This window comes from Orycteropus afer, unplaced genomic scaffold (genome assembly GCF_000298275.1).
Source record: "Orycteropus afer afer isolate SDZICR_OR568_19922 unplaced genomic scaffold, OryAfe1.0 scaffold00309, whole genome shotgun sequence".
NCBI lineage: Eukaryota > Metazoa > Chordata > Mammalia > Tubulidentata > Orycteropodidae > Orycteropus > Orycteropus afer.
The window spans coordinates 3,094,244-3,106,567 of NW_006921896.1; the positions used below are offsets into that span (position 1 = coordinate 3,094,244).

Here is a 12,324-nt window from a genome sequence, read left to right on the forward strand (position 1 = left end):
TGTTCTCTCCAGGGCATGTGTCTACTTGAGGTAAATGTTTAACTCACATGCCTGTACATTGTTTGGCTGGAAACCACAGGTGTGGCTTCAATTCCAGACCTGAAGGGCAGCTAGGGGCCATAGTCTCAGTGGTTCCACCAGGCTCTATTGGACCAGCAAACCTGGTCCCCCACCTTTTTTTTTTCCAAATGCTTTTGAGTTTTGTTTCACATTGTTCTCCCTCTCTATCCAGGATCTCCTACATAGATCCCCCTCTGAGTGGTTGACAGTGGCAGCCAGGCACCATCTAGTTCTTCTGGTCTCATTAACTATGAGCTTCTTGAAGGCAGGACTGGTGGGTCCAGAGCACTGGCCTGGCTCCTGCAATTTATGAAATCATTCTGAAGACATTTCCTGTGCACTGAATTAGGAACCGGGCATGCAGAGCAGAGTATGACACAACCCTTGTTGTCAAGAAAAAACAGAAAATTAACCAGATATTACTGTACTGTGAGATAAGGGTTAGGATGGTTATCATCTGAGAAACCTCTAAAGATGTAAATGCCCTGAACAATCCCACCAACATTGTGTAGTCAAAGAATTCTTAAGAGACACCTGGCCAGAGGAGTGTTAGTCCTGAAAGAAGAGTACAGAATCTGAGCCAAAGGGCCCTTTTCCAGATTAGGTCTACCACAGTGTTTTAAAAATCTGAGCCTAAGAAGCTCTGTTGATGCTGTGGCAAGGCATTCAGCTGTTAAACAGAAAGACAGCGGTTTGAACCACTAGCTGCTCCACGGAAGGAAGATGAGATAGTCTGCTTTTGTAAAGATTTACAGTCTGGGGAACACTATGGAGGTGGCTATGAGTCAGAATCAACTTGAGGGCAGTTTTGTTTAAGACTGTCAGCATCACTTGGGGCCCTTGTTAAAAAGGAGGATTCCTGATCTCCAGTCCAACCTTTGTTGTTGTTAGTTACTTCAACAACAACAACAACAACAACAACAAAAAAAACAAACTCACTGCTGTCAAGTTGAATCCGACTCATAGCCATCTCTCCTTGGGTTTCTGAGGCGGTATCACTACGGAAGTGGATTACCCAATCTTCTTTCCAAGGAGAGGCTGATGGGTTTGAACTGCCAGCCTTCTGGTTAGCAGTCAAATGCGTTAGGCACTACACCACCTTGGCTCCTGACTCATGTGACGCCATGCACAACAGAATGAAGCACTGCACAGTCCTGTGCCATCCCCCTGACCAGGTATGGATCGGGCCATTGTGATCTATAAGGTTTGTGCTGGCTGATTTTCAGAATTAGATCATTAGCCCTTTCTTCTTACTCTGTCTTAGTAAGCCATTTGGAACAGTGTCTAGCACAGGGTAAATGTTAAAGTGTTAGCTATTATTAGCTCTTATATCTTAATTGGGGGTCATTGGTGGTTCACTGGTAGAATTCTCATCTTCCATACAGGAGATTTCTAGCCAGCCTCACCTCACGAACCTCACCTCACTGTGCAGCCACCACCAGTCTATCAGTAAAGGCTTGTGTGTTGGCATGATGCTAATCAGGTTTTAGTGGAGCTTTTCATCTAAAACAGATGAGGAAGAAAATCCTGTGCTATCAGCCAAAGAAAACCTTAGGGATCACAACAGTTTGATTCACAAACAACCATGGGGATGGCAGAGGACAGGGTGGCATTTAGTTCTATTGTGCATGGGGTTGCCATGAGTCAGAGATGACTCGATGGCAGCTAACAACATCAACAACAACAACAACATGTATGTTAATTATGATCATTATTTCATCTATTATAATTGTTTATTTAGGCATCTTTGTCCCAACTAGACTATAAACTTCTTGAGGGCTCAATTTCCTTACAAATACTTATTGAGTACCTACTATGGGCTAGGCACATCTCCAGAAGAAAGAGCAATCAATAAAATAGGCAAAAACTGTGGTCCTCATGGAGCTCATATTCTATAGGGATTTGTTGAATGAATGAATGACTCTAGCCAGGTGCCATCATTTTAATTCACAGAATAGATTTTTACTAAAACTAGTGTCTCCTAATTTTTCATGTAACATTCTTTTTACATTTACATACTGTCACTTCTCTGGGCCCCAAGGACCTTTCAGGTATCTCATGCCAATATAAAGCTATTGTTTTATATATCAAAATACTGTTTTCAATTTTGTGATATTAATTCTCCAAAGATGCTTTGATTTTCCACAGCAGTTGCTCTAGGTTTGAAAGATAGCAGATTACTTCTTACTCATTTCTCATGCATTCTTAATATGATTTCTAGCAAGTTGGTAGTACAAAGATATAAGGAGGAAAATAGTGATGGAAAAAAGAATAATATCAAGGAGTAATAGAATAAATAAATTAATTCAATTAATATCTACTCAACTGGTTCAAATTCTGTGCTTTTGTTATGCATAGTAAATAATATTTTACTTAGAATGTACAAACAAAATATTATCTGAAGAGATCATTCATGAAGTTAGTATCTCATTGGAGAGACTGCATCTGAATTACAACATTGTTGTGTGCCGTCAAATCAATTCCCAACCTATTGACCCTATAGGGCAAGGTAGAACTGCCTCATGGTTTCATAGGTTGTAATATTTATGGAAGGAAATTGCCTGGTTTTTTCTCCCAAACAGTGGCTGATGTGTTTAGCCTGCCAACCTTGTGGTTAGCAGCCCAATGCTTTAGCCATTGCTCTACCAGGTCTCTTTTAATAATAATAATAATAATAATAATAATAATAATAAAACCACTTCCATCAAGCTACCCTATAGACCACAGAAGAACTGCCCCAAAGGGATTCCTAAGCTGTAAATCTTTACAGACAGTGTTTCACCGCTATTTGTAAGGTTTAAAATCCAGGAACGCATCAAGGTTGTATCCATTCACAGTACTTATTCAGTCTGTATGGTGAGCAAATAAACTGAGAAGCTGGACTATATGAAGAACGTGGCATCAGGATTGGAGGAAGACTTAACTAACAACCTGAGATATGCAGACGACAAAACTTTGCATGCTGAAAGTGAGGATGACTTAGAGCATTACAGTATAGATTACACCTCAATATAAAGAAAAGAAAAATCCTCACAACTGGACCAATAAGCGGCATCATGACAGATGGAGAAAAGATTGAAGTTGTCAAAGACTTCATATTACTTAGTTCTATAATAAACGCCTATGGAAGCAGTCGTTAAGACATCAAAACATGTATTGCATTGGGCAAATCTGCTGCAAAAGACCTCTTTCAAGTGCTGAAGAACAAAGACATATCTTTGAAGAATAAGATGCACCCAACCCAAGCCATGGTATTTTCAATTGCCTCATAGGCCTGTGAGAGCTGGACAATGAATAAGGAAGACCAAAGAAAAGTTGATGCTTTTGAGTTGTGGTGCTGGCGAAGAATGCTGAAAGTACCATGGACTGCTAAAAGAACTAACAGATCTGTCCTGGAGGAAGTGCAGCCAGAATGCTCCTTGGAAGCGAGGATGGCCCGACTTCGTCTCACCTACTTTGGTCATGTTGTCAGAAGGGACATTCTCTGGAGAAGGATGTCATGCTTGGTAAAGTGGAGGGTCAACGAAAAAGGGGAAGGCCCTCAATGAGATGGATTGACACAGTGGCTGCAGTGATGAGCTCAGGTAGAGTAGGGATCATGAGGCTGGCACAGGACTGTGCAGTGTTTTCTGTTATACATAAGGTCACTATGAGTTGGAGATGACGACCTCACATAACAACAACAACAAATCTTTACAGAAGCAGACTGCCTCATCTTTCTCTTGTGGAATGACTTGTAGCTTCGAATCGCCAACCTTTTGGTTAGGAGATGGATGTCTTAAGCACTGCGCCACCAGAGCCTTTTTTTAAAAAAAAAAAAAAATAAAATTAGAGGGGAAAATATAAGTCAATAGTGAAGGTTTTCAACATAAGAGGAGGTTCAGGAAAGAGATTGCCCTAGCTGAAGTGAGTGAGGAAGGTAGGCAGGGTCATATTATGGAAGGCTTCAAATGCATAACAAAAAAATATAGACTTTATTCTGTAGTTGTTAACATAAATGAAAATAGTAGCATTTTTTGTAGTGTAAATTATTTAAAACAAAATCTGGCAACACTTTTCCTGAGACTATACCCTTATCCCCAAAGACTGATTGAAAACATATTCACACATACATAATTTGGAGTTAAATGCATGTTTACCTGAAATTTTAGTTACAAATCATCACAAAAAAAGTGATTTTTAAAAAAATACACAGGAATTCTTGTTTAATATCATTTAGATAGTATTTAGGTCATTGCCTCTTAAATCTTACATTTCAGGAGTTTTCTCAGAACCCCTGCCCCAGCCATCCTTACTGCTTCCTTCTCTAATACCTACCCATTCTTTTTGGTTACTAAAGTTCCCTTCGTACTTTTTTTCTTAATTTTTTTTTTTTTTTCAGATCTCAAAGCTTTTGCCCAAGCAGGCCCTGAGGCTGTGATTTCTCTGTTTATCCACAGAATTCCTTCTTTTTATACCATCTTAAAAACCTACTTCTCGTAAGAAATTTTCCTCTTTTTGGATAAGTAAGTTGCACAAGCTTGTGTTTTTCTTCATCTGGTGGGCACAATGTGTATTGTCATTTCAAACCTTTAAATAACCTGTAGGGTGCGAAATATAGTGTGGGGTAACAGCGCTTGCATGCTGTTCGGTTTTATTTAATCTGTGTGGTAGGTTCTTCTGGGACACGCTATACAAACCCCACCTCTTAATGCCTCAGTGAACACTCAGAAGAGCCCATTTTACAAGGCAACCTTAAAAGGAGTTCAGTCTAATTTAATACTTAATATGATCCACACCTCTAACTTCTGCATCATTAGAATGACCAGTTTGTTTCCTGTTTTGCTTTCATTTTCCAGTGTGAACAGATGGAACAGACAACAGCTGAAGTACCGTTGGTTCTGCAGTCTCCACCTTCAAAAGGAAATCCAAAAGGAGTTTCTGGAGTGTGTGGTATTGCTTAGCAATCCACCCAAACAAACATGTTTCCTTCTCTCTCTTTTTTTCCCTCCCAATCCTTATTTATTCAAGAACATTGTGAAACAAATTTTTACCACTTGACATCTGAAATCATTAGAAGAAAATTTGGTGTTTTCAGCTTTATAAGAAGAACTGCTAACCATAGAAAAACTTTTTGCTTCATTTTTTTCCCCCCTCATTATACTGCTCTAATAAGGCAGTGCTGGGGTTTGTGGTATTCTTCTTCATACCTGGATTTTGGTTTCGATTGGCCAGATGTCCCTGCCTCTGTTGGAGATTATCTCCACACCATTGTTGGCTGGCACCGTGATCTTGAGGACCTAACCTCTCTGTCTGTTTACTTCACTGAATAATGGAGTTAAAAACTCACCTTACAACTCCCCACAGAATTCTTGTTGAAGATACAATGAGGGAATATTAATAAATTCATCAAGCACTTATTGAGTGCCCACTAGATGCTGGTACCATATTGCATCCTGGGGAAATAAAGATTAGACATGATCTCCACCTTCATGTAGCTCAAGTCTTGTAAATGGACTGGCTGGAAACACTCTCAAGCCCCTTTCCGCACCTCATAAAGATTTACAAATCTTTCTAAACTCAAACATTGTCTGCTCCAAGCACCTTCTTTAGCCACACTCCCTGGTTCCTCAGACTGAATTTACTTGCTGCTCTACCTTTTAAACTTTTATCAAAACACTTACCACCTCTTATTGAAAATACATGTTAAACAGTTGGCTCCCTGGGTAGAATATAAGCTTCAGGGGAGTCAGGGATTCTGGTTTATCAGGTTTCTTTAGCTGCTCAGTAGCCATTTTCCTTTCCTAAGGTAACGATAACCAAGTGTGTTAGTTTCCCAGAGTTGCCATAACCAAATATCACACACTAGGTAGCTTATGAGAACAAAAACTCATTGTCTCACAGTTCTGGAGAATAGGAGTCTGAATGTGGTGCATCAGCAGGGCCATGATTTCTCTGTCTGCGCTACAGAAAGATTCTCCCTGGTCTCTTTCATCTTCTAGTTGCCCTGGGTGTTTATCGGCATTCCTTGGCTTATGGGTGCATCTTCTCCTGACCTCCTAACTTGCTTGTATGTGTGTGTCTGTGTCTGTGTCTGTGTATCTCTTCTTTCATAAGGACACCATTCATATTGGATGAGGATCCACCCTCCTCTAGTATGACCTCCTGTTAACTGATGACATTTTCAAAGACTCTATCTCCAAACAAGGCCATTAAACAGGAGTTAGGGCTTAAAATAAAATTTGGGGGGATATAACTCAATCCAAGAAGTACATTCCCCCATCCTGTGTCCATGTGTGCTTCACATGCACTGATACCACTGTGAGCTCCCAAGTGGTGAGTGGGGCTCTCAGTTTGGGCCAATCAGAGTACCTCATCCTCTTGGACCCTCTGACATATATTTAAGAATAAGCTTAAGATCCAGTTATGCTCAATTAAAATTAGACCAGAATTTTTTCCCCAGTTGTTGGAAAAGAAAAACTTTTCTTCTCATTATATTTGGAACTGTAAGGATGTAAGCCTAGACATGCTGGCAGCCAAAATGTTGATACTCGGGGAAAAAGGAGCCAGTGATTGTTAGGTGCAGTCAAGTTGGCTCCAACTTATAGCGACCCTGTGTACAACAGAATGAAATGGTGCCTAGCCCTGTGCCATCCTCAATATCTTTGCTATGCTTGAGTCCATCCTTGCAACTGCTGTGTCACTCCATCTCATCGAGGGCCTTCCCATTTTTTGCTGACCCTCTGCTTTAGCTAGCACAATATCCTTCTCCAGGGACTGGTCCCTTCTGACAACAAGACCAAAGTGGGTGAGATGAAGCCTGGTCATCCTCACTTCTAAGGAGAATTATGGCTGTATTTCTTCCAAGTCAAATTTGTTCATTCTTCTGGCAGTCCATGGTGATTAAACCACAATTTAAAATGCATCAATTCTTTTTTGATTTTCCTTATTCATTGTCCAGCTTTCACATGCATGTGAAGCTATGGCTTGGGTCAGGTGTACCTTAGTCTTCAAAGCAACATCTTCATTTTTAATACTTTAAAGAGTTCTTTTGCAGCAGATTTCCCCAGTGCAATATGTCACCTGATTTCTTGACTGCTACTTCCACAGGCATTGATTGTGGAGCCAAGTAAAATGAGATCCCTGACAATTTCAATCTTTTCTCCATTTATCATGATGTTTATTTATTCAGTTGTGAGGATTTTTGTTTGAGGCATAAATTTTTGTTTGTTTGAGGTGTAAATCCATGTTGAAGGTGGTAGTCAAATGGTGCATTCTTCTTCATATAGTCCAGCTTCTTGAATTGAAGTTTCTTAGACTGAGAAACTTGTTCAGCAAACAGATTGAATAAGCATGGTGAAAGGATACAACCCCTATCCATACCTTTCCTGATTTTAAACTATGCAGGATATCCCTTTGTTCTGTTCAAACAACAGCCTATTGATCTACGTGCTTGTTCCTCCTGAGCACAATTGAGTGTTCTGGAATTCCAATTCTTCCTAATGTTATTCACAATTTGTTATTATCCTAACATTTGAATGCCTTTTTATAGTCAACAAAAACACAAGTAGACATCTTTCTGGTATTCTTTGTTTTTCAGCCAAGATCCATCTGACATTAGCCATGATATCCCTTGTTCCATGGCCTCTTCTGAATTCAACTTGAATTTCTGATGGTTCCTTGCTAATATACTGCTGTCAGTGGTTTTGAATTATCTTCAGCAAAATTTTACTTACGTGTGGTATTAATCATATTGTGCAATAGTTTCCACATTCTGTTAAATCAACTTCCTTTGGAATGGGGACAAATATGGATCTCTTCTAGTCAGTTGGCCAAGTAGCTGTCTTCCAAACTTCTTGTTATAAAAGAGTAAGTATCTCCAGTGCTGCATCCATTTGCTGAAATATCTCAATGGGTATTCCATCAATTCCTGGAGCCTGTTTTTTTTTTTTTTCTTGCCAACTCCTTTAGTACCATCTTCTTCCTTCAATATCATCAGTTCTTCATCATATGCTACCTCCTGAAATGGTGGGACATTGATCAATTCTTTTTGGTACAGTGACTTTCTATTTCTTCCATGTTCTTTTGACACTTCCCTCTTCATTCAATATTTTGCCCATAGAATCCTTCAATATTGCAACTCAAGGCTTGAATTTTTTCCGAAGTTCTTTCAACTTGAGAAATGCCAAACATTGTGTGCTGCCTAAGGCATTTGACTGCTAATCAGAAGGTTCGCAGTTTAAACCCACCAGCCATTCCACAGAAGAAAGACTGGGAAATATACTTTCATAGAGATTTACTCCTTGGAAACCCAAAAGGAGTTGCTATGAGCCAGAATCGACTTGATGGCAGTGAGCTTGTTTTTTGGTATGTATGCATAATGTGAAAAATGAAAGAATACCAAAATTGAAATGATAGTTATGTTTGAGTTGCCATACTATTTAAGATCCTTGTGAAATACTCATTTATCAATTTCCATTGTCTATTTTTGTCAGATACAAAGGTAATATTTATCAACTAAGTCTTTTTCTAAGTTCAAAAGAATTTTGAACAAGGGAGGAGCAAGTACAGAACACTTTGTAGTACTGAATAAGGCTTTTCTTTTCACCAACTCAAATCTAATTACTTTTTTGGGTGTAGCTGTTAAAAAACTTTGAATCCAACTGTACTTTTACTAGCCTAGATTTCCAAAAAGATATTCATGGTGATAGTTGCACAACACTATGAATGTAACTAGTGCCACTGCATTGCCACTTAAAAATGGTTAGAATGGAACTTCTGCTAAGATGGTGGAATAGACAGACAAGCTACACAGACCTTCTTCAACAAAGAAAAGAGAAACCAATTGACAGAGATACAGAAGATAATCCTGGAGACCTGAGCTTTGGAAGGAAGTATACAGAAGTGGATTAGGCACCAACTAGTTGAAGAACCTGAATGAAAAGAGTGAGTATGGAGACAGACGGAGGCACTAACAGCCTGAATATTTACAAGTGGTGTTGGGATCTGACAATTGACCTAAAGATCAACCCTGGTCACCAAGGGCTGCAGGGACGACTGTGCTGGTGACCTATGACAGGAAGGGAAATAGGAAGGAGGGAAACAACCTGAGCTGTGGACTTTTGTCTGTCCAGAGGATGCAGCCATTTTGATTGTTTATAAGCAGTGGCCATTTTGGATATTTAAAGTGATAGCACTCTCATTAGGATTCCAGGGACCTAAGAATAGGCTCCATTTGCCAATGATGTCAGGAACGTATGGGAGGCTTACAATGGGAAAGGAGACAGGTGGTGAGTGTATAAGTGCTGCCAACTAGTGAATAGATGAGAACAGTATCCTGCTTATGTAGATAACATCCAAACAAAACAAAGAAAACAAAAATGGTGGGCAAGTCACTCCAACATACAATCTCCAGTTAAATATAAACACAAAAAGTCACAATGCCTCGGAGACAACAGTGCTTCACAGTCCATACAATGAAGCAAGAAGAAGCAAGAGAAACAAGGGACCAGGATTCAGACCCAGAACACATCCCTGAGGAAGAAGCAGCATTAGAAATCTCTGCTAAGGAATTCAAAAGAATTATATTTATGTACCTTCAATGGATTGAGAGACAGATCAAGGAAACCAATGACAAAATTGAGGAAAACACAGACAAAAACCTTGAACAATTTCAGAAGACAATACAAGAACAAAATGACAAAATAAATGAAAAATTAGAAATGATACAAAATCTACACACAGAAATCCAGAAGGGTAACACTAAATTTTCAGAAATAGATAACACATTGAATGGACAAAGGAATAGAGTTGAATCAATGGACGGCAGAATTAGTGAGATTGAAGACAAATACCTCAATACTTCTATGCGAAGTGATCAATCAGAAAAAAGATCAAAACAAAATGAAGAAAGCCTAAGGATCATGTGGGATACCACCAAAAGGAATAACCTTTTAATAATTTAATAACTGGAAGAGACAAATAAAACCACAGAGAAAATTGTTGAAGACTTGTTGGAAAATAATTTCCCTGCTGTGATGAAAGATGAGAATATATCCATTCAAGAAGTCCAACGAACCCCAAACAGGATAGATCTCAAAAGAAAATCATCAAGAGATATCATCATCAAACTCATCAAAACCAAAGACAAAAAAGAGTCCTGACAGCAGCATGAGCATAACAAAATGCTACATACAAGGGGAAACCAATAAGACTAAGCCTGGATTTCTCGGCAGAAACCGTGCAGGCAAGAAGACAATGGAATGGTATACATAAAACCCTGAAAGAAAAATTTCCAACCAAGAATTATATACCTGGCAAAATTGGCCCTCAAATATGTTGGTAAAATTAGGATATTTCCAGATAAGCAGAATTTAAGGGAATTTGTTAAAACCAGACCAACCTTACAAGAGATGCTAAACGGAGTCCTTTGAACAGAGAACCAATAACAGCGAAGAGCAACTGACCATTAACACACATGAAGACATAACCCAGAAACCAACCCAGTTATGGAAGTATCCAAAGTAAATAAGCCTACAAGATTGTAAACAAGGAACCAGAGATATCAAGTGACAAACGAGGACAACTACAAACCAAAAAGAGGGAAAAAATTGTGTAGTTACAGAACTTCTAGATGGTAGGGAAATCAAGACAACTGCAAGATAGAACAGACTGTTTTAAATTTGGGAAGAAAACTATAAATCACAGGGTAACCTCAAAGAAAAATGATAAACCTCCATATCAAAATAGAAAAGAGGACCAGCACAAATATTTAGCAAATACTAACAATAGCAAAGAAGGAAGTGATAATACAATTCATAAACAAACCAAGCTCAGCACAGAAAATTATATGGAACAAAGAAATCAGCAACACTAAGAAAAAGCAAATAACAAAATAACAGCAACAAATTGATGCTTGTCAATAATTACATTGCCAAAAGAGTAAAAAGAGTACAAAGAGTAAAAAGGCAATGACATACCTGACAAGGACCTTATCTCTAAAATTTATAGAAAACTCCAACACCTCAACAACAAAAAGATTAACAATCCAATTAAAAAATGGTCAGAACACTTGAATAGACACTTCATCAAAGAGGATATTCAGGCAGACAACCAATACATGAAGAAATGTTCACAATCATTAGCCATCAGAGAGAGGCAAATCAAAACAACAATGAGATGCCATCTCACCCCAGCACTAATGGCAAAGTTTAACAAGACAGAAAATAACAAATGCTGATGAGGATGTGGAGAGATTGAGACTCTCATATACTGCTGGTGGGACTGCCAAATGATACAACCACTGTGGAAACAGTATGGTGATTCCTTAAAAAGTTGGAATTAGAAATGGCATTTGACCCAGCAATCCCATTATTAGGTACACATCCTAAAGAAGTGAGAGCCAGGACAAGAGCAGACATATGCATACCCATGTTCATTGCAGCACTACTTACAATAGCGAAAAGATGGAAACAAACTAGGTGCCCATCAACAGAAGAATGGATAACCCAACTATGGTACATACACACAATGCAATACTATGCAACACTAAAGAATAATGTAGAATCTGCAAAACACCACATAACATAGATGAACTTGGAGGACATTATGCTGGGTGAAATAAATCAATCACAGAAGAACAAATATAGTGTTAATTCATTATTGTAAAAAGTCAAGGAAGGAAACTTTCTTTGTTGGTTACCAGGGGTGGGAGGGGAACGGGAAGGGGGGCACGGTAAAAAAAATAAATAAATACATTGACTCATGTCACTTTAGTTTTGTGTATTTCACTGTACATAAATTATATTTCAATAAAATGTGTTTTAAAAAAATGGTTAAAATGGCAAGAAAAAGAAAAAAAGAAATAATATTAGAATTTTTTCAAATGTCTTTTGATACCAACACAAACCAGGTTTATAGCAATCCCAGGTCTATCACATCTTATAAATTACCTGCTTTATGTCCATCTTGCACAATCTTGCAGTCTCCAGGGGGTGCTAACAATTTTCACACTTGGTTATTGACAGAAGTTTGTAGGTTCAAGTCTACTCAGATGCACCTTGAAAGAAAGGGCTGGCAATTTACTTCTGAAAAATCAGCCATTAGAAATCCTATGAAGCACAATTATACTGTGTCACACACGGGGTCCCCTTTAGCTGAAATTGAATTGATGGTAACTGTTTTCTTTAACACAGTCCTAAATATGATTAAGAAATTTTCCCTGCCTGCAGGAAGCTTGTAATTCCCAAGGAAAGACAAGCTATAACAAGATAAAACAATTAACTG

The 12,324-nt window shown here is 38.6% G+C and overlaps 1 protein-coding gene across 1 annotated transcript in view; it reads right to left on the bottom strand.

Annotated features, from left to right (window-relative positions):
* Positions 1–12,005, bottom strand: part of PKD2 (polycystin 2, transient receptor potential cation channel) — an 83,498-nt gene extending 71,493 nt beyond the window's left edge. Inside the window, exon 1 of the mRNA XM_007951699.2 lies at positions 11,991–12,005. Within this exon, the coding sequence (XP_007949890.2) occupies positions 11,991–12,005 (15 nt within the window). The remainder of the gene's footprint in view (positions 1–11,990) is intronic.
* Positions 12,006–12,324: the final 319 nt, after the last annotated feature.